The 17,822-nt window shown below is 48.0% G+C and overlaps 1 protein-coding gene across 1 annotated transcript in view; it reads right to left on the bottom strand.

The window, feature by feature from the left end:
* Positions 1 to 8,395: 8,395 nt before the first annotated feature.
* The window catches only part of EXT2 (exostosin glycosyltransferase 2), a 150,594-nt gene continuing 141,167 nt past the window's right edge, over positions 8,396 to 17,822 (bottom strand). Inside the window, exons 13-14 of the mRNA XM_066251323.1 lie at positions 16,441 to 16,523; positions 8,396 to 9,171 (exon numbers count right to left, since the gene is read on the bottom strand). Of these exons, the coding sequence (XP_066107420.1) occupies positions 9,033 to 9,171; positions 16,441 to 16,523 (222 nt within the window). The 3' untranslated portion in view covers positions 8,396 to 9,032. The remainder of the gene's footprint in view (positions 9,172 to 16,440; positions 16,524 to 17,822) is intronic.

The following is a 17,822-nucleotide window of genomic DNA, read 5'->3' as shown; positions in this document are numbered from 1 at the left end:
GTTCCCGAATGGGCCCAGCAAGCACTCAGTGCAGTGCCGTGTCACTTTCTACCTCAGCTACTGCCAGGGGGTCACACCCTGCTCCATTCCGTCAATACCAATACCAACGTGACAGTGCCAAAGACCAGCCTCGATCGCATCCCTAACTGAACCACCACCTGGAAAGCCTTCCCGGATGACATTCCCGCTCTTCCCTTCAGTCCTGAACTCCTATCCAGCCTCACCTTGTCTAATCCCCCCACCTGCTCCCAGGGCTCCAGCAGGCCCAGGCCGCCCGCCCACTATACTCTCCCATCCCGTTTCCTTCGCTCCTCTGGTCAGAGCGCCTGCCCAGCCTCCCCACACCTCTGTCCACCTATGCTCACCTCCACCTGTTCTCTTCTCCTGCGCTCTAGATGTGTTAAAATTACTCTACCCCTTAGATGTCCAAAGGACACCTCAAACCTAGCGTGTCAGAGGAGAGCTCTCGGTATTCCCCGCCCCCTCCTGCCGGGCTGCTATCTTTCAGTCAATGGCGTCACTCAGCGGGGACTCCTCTATTGTTTTCAATGATGTTCATCAGTGAACCCAACAGATTGCATTCCCAGGCTAACTTCTCACCGCCTCTGCCACCGCCATCCTCAGCTGTCCCAACCTGGACTCCCCACCACAGTCCCCCAAATTCTCCTCTCATTCTTACTGCCAAGAGCCTATTCTTCACACAGTAGCTGAAATGACCTTCAAACAAACAAACAAACAACAATCAGACATCATTCCTTTGCTTAAAACCTTTCAGTGTCGCCCTGGCCAGTTGGCGCAGCAGTAGAGCATCGGCCCGGCGTGTGGAAGTCCTGGGTTCGATTCCCGGCCAGGACACACAGGAGAAGCACCCATCTGCTTCTCTACCCTTCCCCCTCTCCTTCCTCTCTGTCTCTCTCTTCCCCTCCCGCAGCCAAGGCTCCATGGTAGCCAGGTTGGCCCAGGCACTGAGGATGGCTCTGTGGCCTCCACTTTAGGTGCTAGAATGGCTCTGGGTGCAGCAGAGCAACGCCTCAGATGGGCTGAACATCGCCCCCTGATGGGCATGCCGGGTGGATTCCGGTCGGGCACATGCGGGAGTCAGTCTGTCTGCCGCCCCCCCACTTCTCACTTTGGAAAAATACAAGAAAACCCCCAAACAAAAAAACTTTCAGTGTCTTCCCATCACGCTCACAATAAAAAGTCTAGATTCCCTTTGGCTACCCAGTCCTCACACAGTTCAGCCCTGGCCTACTCTCCCGCACTCAATCCCCAGCGGCCACACAGGGGTTCCTGCTGTCCTTAAAACAGGCTGAGCTCGTGCCTGCCTGAAGGCCTGTATGCTAGCTCTTCCCTCCGCCTGGCATCCCCATGGTCCACCCCTTCCTACACTGAGATCTGTGCTAAAATGTCACTTCTGACCAACCCATCCAAAACATCTCTTCAGGCCCACGTCACTACCTGCCCCCTTACTCTGCTTTATTTTCTCCGTGGCGTTTATTTCTATTTGAAGTCACATTCACTTACTTGTTTTGGTTGTCTTCCTTCTTAGAATGTAAGTTTGATGAGAGCAAGTACTTCATTTTGTTCAATGCAGCATCTTCACACTGAGAACAGGATCTGGCATGTAGTAAATGCTCAGTAAATGTATTTATTATTATATATTTTTTTTTATTTTTCTTAAGTGAGAAGTGGGGAGGCAGAGAGACAGACTCCCGCATGTGCCCCAACTGGGATCCACCCAGCAAGCCCCCTACTGGGCGATGTTTTGCCAACGAGCTATTCTAGCACCTAAGGAAAGGCTATGGAGCCATCCTCAGCGCCTGAGGCCATCTTGCTCTAATCCAGCCATTGCTGCAGGAGGTGAAGAGAGAAAGAGAGAGAGAGAGAGAAAAGGGAGAGGAGGAGGGGTGGAGAAGCAGATGGGCACTTCTCCTGTGTGCCCTGACCAGGAACCGAACCAGGACATCCACACACCAGGCCGATGCTCTACCACTGAGCCAACTGGCCAGGGCCAGTCATATTTATTAAGTGAATGCATCTCATTGGTTTTTTTGAGGCAATAGATTAAAATTTTCACACACTAGTAAGAATGAACTTTCTCCTGGTCCTTGCTCTGCAAGTGAACTCAATCTTGTGATTAGATGCAATCCTCCTTATTAATAGACTTCAAGGTTCAGGTTGTGCCCACAAAAGGGTTTCTCCAGACCAGGGGTCTCAAACTCAACTCAGCATGTGGGCCGCAGAGCAAGATCACAGCCGTTAGGCGGGCCACACTAGGTCTACAAAAGGCAACTGTTACGCAACACTTTTCTCACTGCAGTTGAAAACAAAAAAAAATCAGTACAACAAGCACAATCGTACATGCAGTTTACTCAGTGTCACAAAACGACCAGAAACTGTAGTTCGCATCACAACTCTGTTAACTAAGCTAATATCTAGCTAGGATGCTAGAGAAATGAAAAATACAAGTAGGCCCCTAGGCTTACTTAATTTTATCCAAAATATTTTGAACTTCGTGGATTAGTCTGCTGGCCGCACAAAATTGTTCGGCGGGCCGCGAGTTTGAGACCCCTGCTCCAGATGAATCCATCCTGAGAAGGCAATGACCTTTAGCCCAAGTTCTACCAGACAAGGCTGTGTCTAGCTCACTGGAGACTTTCGATGTGTTCTCAAAGCCTGAAGAAGCCAGAAATCGCTCCTTACGAAACCCGACTTGGAGCATTCCCAAATTCCAAGACTTCCACACAGCACCTAATCCATTGCACGGGGCTGTCAGGTGTCTCCTTTTTATCCCAACGTTATCTTAGGTCACCCTCCCCATTGACATGGTGTAGGCACGGGACCAAAGGAGCATCAATCTGTTATTAATAGATATTCCTCCTTATAACGTCTAAAAAAGGGCCAAGGTGCAACCAGTGACTGGAAGAGAGAGGAAAATCCTTGCATCTTCTGTGTCCTCGTTTGGCTAAGCTGTCACTACATCAAACCAAACTGGTAACAAGAACAGAGACTGGGCACAGGGTAGGCAGAAGGGAGGAGAGAAAGGTAAGCCCTCAGGATCGACTAGAGAAAGACTATGGGAAATCCTATAGGAGCTGCTGCCACCAATGCCCAATTTTTGTTAATTACCTCAATTGTGGCTGTTATCCCCTTAATGAGAAACACAACTTCACTTCTAAGCAGGCCGTGAGGCTGGAAGAAAGCTGAAACCTGAAAATCAGCAGATACGGGGCTGCGTACAGCCCTTACTATTGAAATTAAGCCATATCCAAAACAGAGGGGGAGGACTGCAAACAGCTTCAGACAGCAGCCAGCCAGGCAGGGCCCTCACCAGGCACCGGATGGACGCTCTCCCGACTCGTCAGGAGGCCCAAATCCCAAGTTCTCATTTCAATAACATAAGAAAATAAACACGGGGCTTATTTATAGCACAGGAAAGGGACTGGGGCAAAAGAACTGCTCATTCAGTAATCCGCCCTGACGGGGCTAGATAGGATCCAGACCCCCGAGCTCTCTGGTAACAGAAATAGGGGCCAGAGGAGGGCTGGCCGCCAGCATCAGGTACAATCTGGTCGAGGCCCTGGGCGAGAGACGGGGAGGCGATCTGATACATCATTCCATCTCATCAGCCCGAATCAAAGCGCCTTGGCTGTGTCCGATCTGGTTGAGGGAACTGAGGAACGGGAGCGGACGCCCTCAAGGCCAAGGAAGGGCAAGCACGCAGCTCCAGGGCAGGCGCTGGAGAAGAGGAAGTGAAAAACCCTTGCTTCCCCCAGGCACCAAAGAAGATGGTGTTATGGAGACTGTTTACAGCTGGGACTGACGTAGGCCTGTAGAGTCCCAGGCCACCAGTGGGCTCACGCCATCTTAGAGAGCTCAAGGACTCTCCCTAGACCTGGGTCTACTTGAGGTCAGGACAGTCTTGTTCAATTCTGTCTCCTCGATCTAGTATGTATTTTGATGAATGAATGAACAATTAGAAACACTGAATGACTGAATAAATGCTCTTACCTCACCTGGATCTAGTAACTAGTTGGCTGTTCTTCAGCTGTGATGACCAAAAAACCAGCTGTTCGTTGAGTTTATCCTTGGGTTTAGTATAGATAATGATATATGTTGGAAACTATACATAAAAGCCCGCATAGATATGCGGATGATCCTCGACTGACGATGGGGTTACATCCTGATAAACCCATGGGATAAACTCGTTAAGTCGAAAACACATTTAATACACCTAACCTACTGAATGTCATGACTTTGCGCATCCTAGCACGCTTATAATCGCCTACAGTAGGTGAAATCATACTGCAGCGGCCCAGCCTCACCAGAATTATCATAGCGCATGTCGCTAGCTCAGAAGAGCAACATTCAAAATGGGAAGTGTAGTTTCTACTGGATGCACATAAATTTCACACCATGGCAACGTGAAAAATCATCGGCCGAGGGCCGTGTTCGGAAGGCAAGGCTGCACGGCGGCGTGAACTGGGGGCTGGGTCTGACGGGTGCCAGTCCTGCCCTGTCAGCACCCGCGCCCCACACGCAGCTCCCGAGAGGGTGCACAGACCGGGGCTTTGCTGAGGGGCATCTGGGAGACACAGCTGCCCGGGATCTCCAGAAAACCACCCAGGCCTCTTCCCCTGTGCCTTCCCCGGACAGCCTGTGCCCGTCAGGGGGTGAGAGCGAGTGCGCTCAGGGGCCCAGCTAGCTGGGAGAAGAGAAAAAACCACTATCCCAAAAGGGTTGTAAACTTGAGGGAACAAAACTGCCAGACACAGATGATGGCCACACAGCCTTTTCTTGAAAGGGAAAATGGGAAAGAGGCTGGAAATCTGGGTGAGGGGGTCCAATCCTCCCAGCATCCTCTCTGTGCTGCCAGCAATGGTGAGCCTGACATTAAAAATCCAAGGTCCAAAGTTGCCTGTAAAGCCCCTCCCGGGGGGAAACTGGAGGTCGCAGAGCCCGAAGCTGGGAGCTGGGGGTCCTGGAGGATCTGGTTAATGGAGGTGGCAGAGAGGCTGGGGGTTGAGCTTAGAAGGCGCCGTCCTAGAGGGAGGGGAAAAGGCTTAGATGGAGAGTAGAGTCCCGCCCGCCCACTCACTCTCCGCCGCTGGGAGCTCACTGAGGCCTCTTCAGATGCCCAGGCTCTGCATGGTGGGCAACACAGGGCCAGAAGCTGTCCTGGATTTTACTCAGAAGCAGAAAATGGTGAGGATCAAACACTGGCCTCGGACGGGAGCCTGGGCTTGGAACAGAGCTCGGGGGCGAGGTGAGCAGACAGTCCCCACAGGATTCGTGCGCCTCCAGGCCTGGCAGTGGAAAAGCTTCACGTTGCTTCCAAGCCTTCCTGGATGGCCGCTGCCTGCCAATCTGGCCAGCGCCCCTGCCAGCGCTGCTCCTCAGGAAGCGGCTGGAAGGGGCTCGGGGCCAGCCAAGCACTCTGTCTGCCTCCCTGCGCCAGCGCAGCTTGGCGGGCAGCCCCGTGCGGCTTCTTCGGCTGCAACAGATTACCTGGGCCGAGAGAGATGGAAAAAGCAGCCTACCCAAGAAGAGGCTGCTGTCCCCAAAGAGAAGCAGCCCACCCGGCTCGGAATGGGGGGAGTTGATGGGTCACTTCCAACTCCCCAAACCTCTCCTCTCTCGGCTGGGTCCCACGGATCTTCCCGCTGCTGAGCCACCATGAGTTTCACCAGAACGGAACCACTGCCCAAGCCCGGTCTCCACTTTATCTACTTCTTAATCCTGCTTTGGCTGACAACCATCAAAGGGCCTGGCGTGTTCACCCAGCAGTCACATCTTTAGAACCTGCGGCTGATAACACACTATCTTTCAGCGGTGAGAACGCTCCGCCCTCCAGTCAGACGACCACCCCCGGACGCAGCTGAAAGCATGGTGTTACTAACAACTCCTTCACTGGACAGGGGCAACGAGGCTGCTCGCCTCTGCCAGCTCCGTCCTGGTCAACACAGGCCAGTATGACAGTCACTTCTCCCCAACATAGCAGAGAAACCAGCCCCTGATGACCGCGTGCTCGAAGTCCCGCTGGAAGCACACAGGGCTTTGGCCGAGATGCCCGAGTTGTCAGTTCTGAACGTCCCCACACCGAGTGAGAGGAGACAGCCTAGCACAGTGTCATTTGCAGGAAAGAACCAGAGATCCTCAATATAGAAATTGATATTTTCCTCTTTAATTTTCCCAGAAAGGGGGGTTCCTGCCTAAATGCATGTGAGGCTTGGTCAAATACGTGAGATAAGATCAGTCCCGGCTATGTAACGTTAGCCGGCAAGGAAGTGTTTCCGCCCTGCGCTCCAAGCGGCTGGTCCGAGGGGCAAAGGCAGGCCGCTGAGTGCGCACGTGTGGGCCAGGGCCGGCGCAGGCTCATCTGTACAGGCCAGTAGGATGCAATTTCTTCAGAAAGATTTTTTAATCTAAAGCCAGCTGTTGTCTGCTGTAGGCCAGGACCTGACATTTTAATTAGCATGATCATTCCGCTTTGGAAACCAGGCGCAATGGCATCCCCAGATGCCATAGATGATCCCAAGGACAGACGATCCGACTCAGGCTCATGGGGGAAGCTTGGGGTGCGCAGCTCAGAAACGCACTAATAATGGGGGTGGAGTCGCCAGTCCCCTCCGAACCCCTGAATCACAGACACTGTCTGTGTCCATGTCCTGAATTTACCCGTCACCTGTACAATCTGTCTGTTCACCGGAAAGAACCTTTGAAGATAGTTTCCAGTGCCTAGGATATAATACTCATTCTATCACATAACTCTTTCATGCTATATGCTATGTTGTAAGATCTAACCCCCAATATTTCTGGGGGCAGCGAGATGCTTTAAATGGAGTTCTCATACCCTTAGAAGGCCAATGAGTCCTAAGAAGGTGATGCAATCACATTTACACAGCTCCCCAGGGCTCCCAGTGATCTCGGGTTAAAGAATTCCTTTTCCAGAATCAAAGGGCTAGCAAGCTTTGAAAAAATGAAGAAAAAGAAAAAGAAAAGGCACCCTTTGGGAGGGGGAAGCAGGTGGGAACCAGTGGCTAAGGCCCTGCATTCAGTGATGGGAAAAGGGCAGGTGTGTCTGAAAAGCCAGGACCGAGGGTGACGTAAGACACATGTCAGGCTAGCACAGCTCTTGGCTTTTAGCAGGGACTGAAATGTGAGGCTCTCCGCTCTTTGCCCCAAATTTGAAAACCGAGCTAGAGATCCCCCAAAAAGGTCAGAGGTATTGTTTGTGTCAGCTACTGGTACATGGGTGACAAAACAAATCACTTTCTCTTGGACTCTAGCATACCACCTCCCATATTAAAAATATGAGACTGAAATACCTTCCCATCCTCCCTACTGACGGTACATCAGCTCCCAAATCGGCGGTTCTTGAAGCACCGGCACCTGCAGCTGCACACGCTGAACCAGTCCCGGCGTCCACGCCTGCTGACGTGCACCCACTGAATGAGATCTCCGTCCCTCCCCTGGAACAGCCACACTGCCCTCCCTCCCTCCCTCCCTCCCTCCCTCCCTCCCTCCCTCCCTCCCTCCCTCCCTCCCTCCCTCACGGTTTCCACTTCCAATTTTACTACTTCTGAACATTTTCTTTGACTCCCTCAAAGTCTGTTGGAACACATGTGAAGTGACTTTTGTGAAAATGACAAGTTTAAAAACTACAGCAAACTAACTGCTCACCTTTGTGTCACTCAACTGAATGACGGCTGGTGGATCAGTAACTTCGACTGGCACATAGCTAGGTTTCAGTAATTATATCCATATTCCAAGCAAATCGTTATGTATTTTGTGTTCTGGGGACATATGTTATGGCTAAAGCCCAAACTGTGGCTAATCTTAATATTAGAGCCAGATCAATCTGTTTCGAATCCATAACATCTAACATTCGCCAGAGTAGATTTGCTCATCAGCTGGGCTTACAGAGGTATAATTCACACATGTGCAGTGTTGCTAAATGCTGAATTTAACGATTTAAATATACCAGCAACTATTGCAGAGCAGTTGTTAGAGCAGCATTTAACATTAGCCAGAACCTCCCTGGCTAACGTTACGTTTATATAAAAAGAATGAGGGAGATTTTGTAATCCCCTGGGGTAGGGTCACAACTTCAACTTTTATAACATGTAGACTCAGAGTATGGCTATTAGAGGCCCTCTGTTTTCCCTGAGGATCCCTTCAAAAGATTGACTGGATCTAATACGGGAATGAAAACCTTTGGAGTTTGGGAGACGTCTTCTCTGAGAATGTTCTGTTTGGGGATCTCATCTGACTTACACACGTGGCCCAAGACATTCCTCCTGGCGTGTCTTCCCAGACCTGGTAGCAGACTGGAGTTAAATACAGAGAGGTGATGTTCCTCAGACCAGCAACAATCAATATTTTAGACATAATAGAAAAAGGAATAAAAAATAATTTTAATCATATCAAAAAGCCAAATCAAACAGAAATAGTCCATGGAGCTTACAGGGTCCTAACTCAGCACCGCTGACTTCTGCACCCGAGTCCGGCGCCCCGGGCCCCAAGCTTAGTATATCAAATCCCACCAGGAAATTTGGATTTTGCACCAAATTGTGGGCTTGGCTTTTCCTTCAACAAAGTCACTGATTTGAAATAACTACAAGTGAGATGTGGATGCTTTCTTCATAACTCCCCAGTCTACAACGGGCTGGCGGGTCTCCCCTCAGTGGTCTCCCAGTCAGTGAGGTTTCCTCCCAGACTGCCTGTCGGAGCCGGAGACCAGGCGGCCCGAGCTGGACGGATGCCCAGAGCTCGCCACCACGGCTTCCACTGCACTTTCAAAAAGAAGCCTTCGGACAACATCAGAAACAGCAGAACAGAGGACGCGCAGCCCAAAGTGCTTACGTTCTCTCGAGGCTCCTGTTCTTGAGGAAGCAGGTCAGGGTAGTATGCCAAGACCCAGAGTGGCAGACTTCCACTCTGAAGGCCCCACCTTACATCAAAAGTGCTGGGGAGGCCATGTGCTCCTCCTTCGTCCACGCTTAACATTCTGACCCCCGCACATGGCAGGTTCATAAGCTGCCGATGTTGGGGAAGCTCTTCAGTTTCTCAGGAAAGTCGTCCTTGTACAGGACAGGGTCAGCTCGGTGCTCCACCACCTTCAGAGGCATTGTCCCAAAGACTGAAGCAAACTTGTTGATGCACTCAGACCTGTGGGGTTTGGGGAGAGGAAGGCAGTTGAGCAGAGGAGAGGGATAGGGGTGGGCGACAAAAGAGAGAATGTTCAAGAAGCTGAGACACATCATATTCAACACCAACAGAAGAAATCCAAGTAGCCCGGCCTGCTCCCAGGTTCTGAAAGAGGTTGGCAGGGGGTGGATAAAAGAATGACCTGGCGGGTGCTCTATTGGTTCAGCGGGAGAAAGTGAACAGGGAACACTGCTTGGAGGGCCTGCGGAGGTCAGAGGATCTCCTCCCTTCCCCCTTAAATTCCAGTCATTCTTCCAGATCAGCACAAGCTGGCCTCAAAACAAGGTGGATTAGCTGCCAACAGTTCTTAACCCCATCTCTGCCAGCTAACAACGGGGAAAGGAAAAAGCCCCTGGACCAGAGCTCTAGCTTACTGAAGTTTAACAGGCAGAGGGGAAGCTCTTACACATGGAGCAGTGCAAGGCCATCGACGGTAATGAGGGCAGCGAACCTCGTTTTCAAAGAATAGACACTTCACCTGTTCAACCAACATCGCTGAAGGCCTGTAAGTGGCAGTCTCTGGGAATTATTGGTCAACTCCTACAAGCTCTTCCATGAAAGCTGAAGTTCATCTAGAACAGCTTCCATAATCTGAGCCACTTCCTTGTTAGAACCAGCAGCCAACAACCAACTTGACAGAACAGCCCAGCACGGGAGGAGGGAGAGTCGGTTTCCTTACCCCCGGGCTCACCCCCCAGCCTGGTGAGCAGCCTCCTAGGAGGTGAGGTCAGGCACGTTGGCGGTAAGTGGTGCTGGTCAATCAGGCCAACTGTGTGACAGCTGGGTGGGGACACTTTGGCATCAGAGCAGAGGGGAATACCAAGCCTGTAAAAACTGCTTTTGAAGTTAAGGGAAGCTCAAGGATGGATTACAGAAAGGTCAGTACACTCTCTCCTCAGTCAGGCCCATGGCACCCGAGCTACAACGAGAACAAACAAATCAGAGGCAGAACCATTTACCAGGAAGAGGCTCAATTTCAAGACGCAGACCAGGAGTCTCCTCTGTCCTCAGAGGTACTATATGTAAGCTTGGTTTCAAATTATTTTGATCAACAAGTATTTATTTGCATACTTTGAGCTTTAGGAAGAAACCAAGTAATAAAGAAGCCAGTCAGTATCAATTTTTTCTCTTGGTCATTATGTTTCTAGAAAAATGTGTTACTATTCCATTTTGAAGTCTTCTAGCTACCATCTTCGTGTCCACCAACCTCACAAATCCACAACAATTACTGTGTTGAGTGCTTTACCTGTATTAACTCATTTCATCCTCACAACCACCCTGTAGGGCAAGTCCTACAGTTATTCCCATTTTTCCATTGGGAAGACTAAGACACAGAAGTCCAGTAACTAGTAAGAGGCAGGGCCAAACCCAGCCAGAGCTCCTGAGGCTAAAGTCTTAATTATTAGATGATATAAATTTATTTATTAACACAATTCTAGGGTCCAAGGGGAAGGGCTGAAAATGAACAACTGTTGAGCACCTATTACATGCCAAATCATGTACCGTATTTTTCACTCCATAAGACACACTTATTTTCCCAAAAAGTAGAGGGGAAAATGCCCGTGTGTCTTATGGAGCGAATGTTCGTTCTTGGACAACTAGAAGAGTATTTAAACATTAAAGACTCTTCTCATTTGTTAATAACAGTGCTAATGGTTGTTAATACTGCTGTTGAGTTTACACTGTTGAAATATTATTGTGGTATGTTTTATTAAATATTTTAACACACCATTTCATTCAGAATGTTTTTTACTTTCCTCCTTAAAACCCTAGGTGCGTCTTATGGTCAGGTGCATCTTACGGAGCAAAAAAATACAGTATATACTCAGTGGTAGTCAATCTGGTTCCTACCGCCCACTAGTGAGCGTTCCAGCTTTCATGGTAGGCGGTAACAGAGCAACCAAAGTATAAATAAAAGGATAGATTTAACTATAGTAAGTTGTTTTAGGAAGATTTATTCTGCCAAACTAAGCAAAAATCCAATATAAAATGCTTGGTAAGTAATTATTATTATATGCTTTAACTTGCTGTAACTCTGCTTTATAAATTTTATAAAGTAAAGTTACTTCCCTACTTTATAAATCACCATTACTATGGAACCGGTGGGGGGTTAGAAAATTTTACTACTAACAGAGATACAAAAGTGGGCAGTAGGTATAAAAAGGTTGACTACCCCTGGTATATATACATGATCTTATTGGTTCCTTAAAGTATCCCCCTCTATACGCCAAGGGTGGGGTTTAGAGTAGAGCCCTGGTGCGGGCTGAGAAATCAGGACAGAGAGGCTGTGGGCCAGCAGCGGCAGGATGGGCTGGTTTCAAATGACGCTTGCCCTGCCCATGGAGTTTTGCACTTTCCATCACACTCGACCACCAATCGCAGGCGCAGAGTTTCCCTTCTGCTGGCAGTCTTTTGAGACTCAGAAGGAAGTAGTCATAGGTTCCAAAGTAAGGAGAGACTGGGAGAAACGACAGAGGTTCAACAAAATGGTATGAGGCAAGCACTGGACGACAGCTTCCCTCTCAAGTAACAGGCTCACGGCGGTGGCAGAGTCAACTCTCGCCAAGGTCTTACTCTTGACAGTTGCTCTGCCTGTAATCACGGACCAATTCTTCCAGTTTCCAGTTATTATGCCCGTAGATTCTGGCCAGCGAAGCCCAGCTACGCCCAGCATAGGTACCGGCGAGTGTATTAAAGAAGAACCAGGGTTCCTGGCAGAGCAAGGAGGCTCCATGTCCCCTGGAGGGTACTGAGGACAATGTCTCCTCTGTAACTAGATCTGCCAACAGGGCTGGGCCACAGGCAAGAGGCCACCGGGGCTCGGGCCAGCCTGACTTGTTGACAGCTGCTCCTGGCTAACACAGGGTCAGTGAGTGCTTCTTTCTCTCCACACGGCCCGCACTGGAGGAGTGGCTGGCCCATGCTCAGCGGTAAAGGTCCCGAACTCTCCTGCCAGGTACTGACAAGGTTTTCTACTTTCTTTCACACAGGCGATCTTGGCTGAGGAACAGGTTAGGGTGGACGAGGAGTTGGCTGGCTGCTGGTGGCCCACCTGAGTCGTTCTGTCCGGAGTCCAGCTACCCTGTCAGAAACTGCTGCCCTGGGTTGGTTTTCTAATTGAGTACAAACAGGCTAAGGACTGCCAATGTCTATCTCTAAAGTCTGGAAGTATCTTGGGGCGAGAAAGGACTAATGGTTTTCTGTTTTCCTTTCAAACACAAACAATTACCTAAAGTAACCAGGAGCCTTTAGGACTAATGCTGGGAAAACTGGGAAGGAAATAAATCCTGCCAGACACTGTGCTGCGAGCTTTCATGTATTATTACTCTACTCACCAGCATATAATACAGTGTTTGGAACAAAATGCTCAGTAAATATTTGTTGAACCAATGAATGGGCACTGTAATTTGATCGATATTAGTATCCCCATTTTAGGAGATGAAAAGATAGAAGTTCAAATAAGGTAAGTCCATTTCTTTAATTCAGACAGTTAACAAGTGGCAAACTCATAATTTGAACAAAGATCGACCTGACACAAAATACTATGTTCTTTTTCTTAAATCAGCACCATCTCTCACCATATTGTCTTGATCATATTGAAGCTATTGGTCAAAATGAGCAGTAACAAATTCTTCTGGTTCTTTTTTTTTTACAGAGAGAGTCAGAGAGAGGGATAGATAGGGACAGACAGACAGGAATGGAAAGAGATGAGAAGCATCAATCATCAATTTTTCATTGCAACACCTTAGTTGTTCACTGATTGCTTTCTCATATGTGCCTTGACCGTGGGCCTTCAGCAGACTGAGTAGCCCCTTGCTTGAGCCAGCGACCTTGGGTCCAAGCTGGTGAGCTTTTTTATCTTTGCTCAAACCAGATGAGCCCGCACTCAAGCTGGCAACCTCAAGGTCTCGAACCTGGGTCCTCCGCATCCCAGTCTGATGCTCTATCCACTGCGCCACCGCCTGGTCAGGCCTTCTGGTTCTTAAATAATAGCAGACCCTGGAAATGAATGCTGGGTAGTAAAGACTACTATTTCACACTGAGACTTCTGATTCTGGAACCCAAAGATAGAATAAAGAAGCATACTGAACTACAAAATCCAGCACAAAGTCAGAACTTGCAAAACACGGTTAACTCCTTTCAGTGTCGTGTGCAAACTGTGTATGCTGCAAAGGGAACCATTACAAAAATAAAACAAAAGAACAATTCTACAGCCCAAACTCCAGCTCTCGGTCTACACGAGATGCTTAAATCATGCCTTCTTCCTAAGGCACTTCCTAAGTGCCTTACTTAATAATTCAGTGACCCAGCCTTTAATCCAAAAAGCGTTTCTCCCAGTTTCTAAGTGCTTCCAAGACTGTTTCCCTATTCAGTTTCTCAGAAGGGTTGTGACTCACGAACTACCTCCCCACCACAGACTCACACTCTGTCCCCCGAGCCCCGTCCTCTATGATATTATTGTCTGCAAAGTCACCAATGACCGTCACTTCACAGGCCTTTGCCAGTTCACATGTTCCCTGCTCCTTCCTGCTCTGACCCTGGAGGTCCTCGTTCTCTCCTGGCTTCCCCAGCGGTCACTTTTCTCTTTTTTCTTTTGTGGTTACTCTGTCTTCTAAATGTCAGAATTTCTCAAGATTCTTCCCTGGGCCTTTCTTCAGTCAACTGACATCTCTGGGCAGATGTTTGACAAATACGTTTGTTTTAATCCTCTTTCTAGAGTTCTTGTTCCATATTCCCAACTGCCTGCCCTGTATCTTACCTGCATTTACAGAGGGCAAAACCCCCAAATCACCTACCTGACTACTTTCCAACTGGTCTGTCATGAAAATCTCTTCCTGTCCTCATTGATTCTACTATCAAAGGTACAACTGTCACTCTCCTCCACTCCTTAATTAGTGTCTCTTCCTAACTGTATTATTTATACCACTAAAGGTACTACCATTCTTCTTGACTGGAAATCTAGTGGTTCTCTCTCTCAACTCCTTCTCCACAACCTTCCCATAACTATCCAGTTGGAAATAAGTTCTACCACATCTTCCTTTTGGGGGGGGGGGTCTCTTATAATTTAATCCATTTCTTCCTCTCCACACTCAATTTAGTTCAAGCCTTTTAACTGTTCTTCCTTCAATCTCTTTGCCTTCATTCTATCCTATGCACAACTTCCAATTTAATCTCAAAACAATGCTTAGATCAAGCTACTCCCCTGTTGTATGTAAAGTACAGATTGGGAAAGGGAAAGAAAGCTACTCTCGGTTCAAAAACCTTCTATGGCTTACCAGAGCCTAAAGAGAAACATCTAGACTCCATAATTGGGCAGTCAAGGCAGTTTGGCACTAATGGGCCAAAACTCGATGCTCTAGCCAAACTGAATTTCTTAATCGCTTACCAAATACACCTTGAATGTGCTGGCACCTTTGATTATGCAGTTCCCCCTGCCTAGTATCTCCTCTTCTTGCCCAGAGAGCATAGCGTTGGTTGGGATCCTAGTGATCTTTGAAGGTTTACTTCAAATGCCATCTCTTTTACAAAGTTATTCCTACTAATCAACCTAACAAGAAATCACTTCTCTTTCCTCTGATCAAGTATAACATTTAAGCCTCCCTTATGGTACTTATCACATATAGCTTTGGATTAACTTTGATGTGTGTGTGGGTATTTGTTGTTAATTATAAACTCTGATATAATTTGATTCAGGCCTAACAACATCTGGAAAGTTGCCTATTCCATTTTCAATAGCCTCTTTCCAATAGGAGGCCTCCATACCACCCCCAGTCACTGTCTTCAGTGTTTAGTAATAACTACGGCTAACCTAAGCCTCTCTCACTGTGTTTGTCTCTTTACATTGGGAATGAGCTCAGTGGTCTAGAGAAGAGCTGTTTCGCCTTAGCACGAGCTTCCAGGCCATTATCAGGTTCACCTTTTCCCCCTGCAATTCCTTCCTTGGACCATATGACCCCACCATTTTAACTTAGCCCAACCAATGACCAATTGTTTAATGCCACAGTCTCCCTAAATGGAGTACAGTAGCAGGCTTAAATAACAACTTCATGTATTCCAACAGAACTACAGTTGGGGTCTCTCTTCCAAATAAGCTATGGCAGTTAATGTCACTGCCCTCGACAGTGTAATATTTATGATACCAGTGACAGATTATTTCTCAAATCACAATAAATTATTTCACATCGAAAATTGGTAAAAATTGTGTTTCTTGAATAAGACATATATATGTATATATAAAAGAGATAAAGAGATTCAGAGAGTAAGAGTTAGAAGGAGTAAAACACTATAGAAGAATCCTCCAGGCCAATTGAAAAGAAACTACTTTCTATACAAACCCCCGGCTGAAGGGTTTAATACAGCTGGTAGACTTCAGGAGCCAACGCTGCAAACAGAAGCACATGAGACCTGTGGAAACTTGGACTAGAGATCCTATTCTACCAAGCCACTGTCACATTCTGAGTGAATTCTGGTCCCTTGACAACAGTGCCACTGGCTGTCAGAGCTTGCTGTCTTGCAGAAGGAGCTGCCTTTTGGAAGAATTTGGTTTGATTCAGGAGATTTGAAGCTCGGGGACCTGTCGGTTATAAGTGAGGACTACTGGGTCCACTGTAAGACTAGAAAGGCCTACGGGGAGACACGGTCCCCACTCCTTTTACACTCGCCCCGAGGCCTGGTTACCTTCCACACAAAGGCGGCTTGTTGGACGGACTGGACGGAAACAAAGGGAACAGTTCAGAGCAGCCCTGCTCCCCTCTCTCCATAATGTAAAGAACTGTGCTCTCAATCCTGCTCTTGGTAGCTGTTTTAGTAGAGTCTGAAAAGGTAATTTGTCTCCAGTGGGTTTGGTTTAATTCTTTGTGATCAAACTTTTACTGCAACATGGAGATATTATCCTGAAAAACAGTCCAGTGTTTCCTTGGAATTAACTAGCTTCCACTCAAATGACTGTGGATGGTTAACTGCTTCATCTAAGTGGAGAATCTGGCTTCTGGAGCTTAAGACCAGTCATATTTTTAAGACCCTTCCAGCCATTACAAATTGAGTGAGTAGCATTCCAAATTAATTCTTGGGTGACCTGGGCTTGAACTAACCCAATTCCCACAGCACAAAAGGAGGTGACTATGGCTACCAGCTGCTGTCCTCTTATTTCCAAAGAAGTCCCATAAACAGGCCCAAGGCAGGAAACAGGGATCAGGAGCTAGGGCAGACTTTGGTCAGAGGCTCACTCACCTCTCCACCATATGGGTCTGGTCTAGGGAAAGCCCGTCAATGGCTGTGCACTCAGGACACTTGAATTTCTTCCGCGGTGTTACCTGCCAGAGGAACACAAAAATATACCTGGCTGTCAGTGCCAAGGATAATAAAACCACACTCGTGACACCATTCTGCATGCTTCTGTTCTGTACGTGGAGGCGACTGTTCCCTCCATACGCACGCGCACGCGCACGCGCACGCACACACCTCACCATTCCTCATTCGACTCTGTCTGGCTCGGCCAACAGCAGAACTCACAAGGGCCCAATAAAAAAGGCTTGGAGGGCTTTCGCCTTCTGTAACTGGAAAGAAGTGGTGATGACAAGCTCCTTAATTCCTGTTTAATGACTGTTTTCTCACTGCCAAGGTCCTTGTATAAACACCATTTGTTCTTGCAGCCATAAGGGCGATGAAATACAGCTTCCCATAACTTTCACCGTAACCTTAGTTCCAACAGGCGCTCTCTCCTTCTTCCAGCCCGTGGCAAATGCTATGAGCAGCACCAGGCTCTTGAAGATGCCAGGTTATTTTGCAATTCCCTTAAAAAAAAACCCAGTGGTCCCTTATCCTCTGAATCCTTTTACCTGATTCTTCCCCTGACCCCCAAACCTCAAACTTCCAATGCTTTTTCTAGTAAACTCAGGGGAAGCAGCTCTCCTAACCTAGTGAAGATAAGTATACAGCAGAGGCATGGGAGGGGGAGAAAGCTAGATAATTAAACTAAGGCATGGTTGAAAAGCACAGGACACCAGGCACTAGTCTCCAGAGTGGGCAAGCACAGCTAAAAGCATCTTGAAGCTTGTCAAAAAGCAGATCTGGAGATACACTTTCCCTAACACAGTTTCACAGTTTATACCAGGGGTCTCAAACTCGCGGCCCGCCGAACAATTTTGTGCGGCCCGCAGACTAATCCACGAAGTTCAAAATATTTTGGATAAAATTAAGTAAGCCTAGGGGCCTACTTGTATTTTTCATTTCTCTAGCATCCTAGCTAGATATTAGCTTAGTTAACAGAGTTGTGATGCGAACTACAGTTTCTGGTCGTTTTGTGACACTGAGTAAACTGCATGTACGATTGTGCTTGTTGTACTGATTTTTTTTTGTTTTCAACTGCAGTGAGAAAAGTGTTGTGTAACAGTTGCCTTTTGTAGACCTAGTGCGGCCCGCCTAACGGCTGTGATCTTGCTCTGCGGCCCACATGCTGAGTTGAGTTTGAGACCCCTGGTTTACACCATTTAATTTTCCTTGCAGTGAGTTGTCTATGGAGCTACTTAGGGAGGACAGAATGAGGATAGGGTCAGGTGTGGCGAGCACAGAGAGTGACTCTTCCTCTTTACTTAGTCAGTTGGCTTAATCTG

The sequence above is a fragment of the Saccopteryx bilineata genome, chromosome 1, assembly GCF_036850765.1.
Source record: "Saccopteryx bilineata isolate mSacBil1 chromosome 1, mSacBil1_pri_phased_curated, whole genome shotgun sequence".
NCBI classification, from domain to species: Eukaryota; Metazoa; Chordata; class Mammalia; order Chiroptera; family Emballonuridae; genus Saccopteryx; species Saccopteryx bilineata.
The sequence above is the reverse complement of the archived record's forward strand: the minus strand, read 5'-3'. Positions and strand labels throughout refer to the sequence as shown.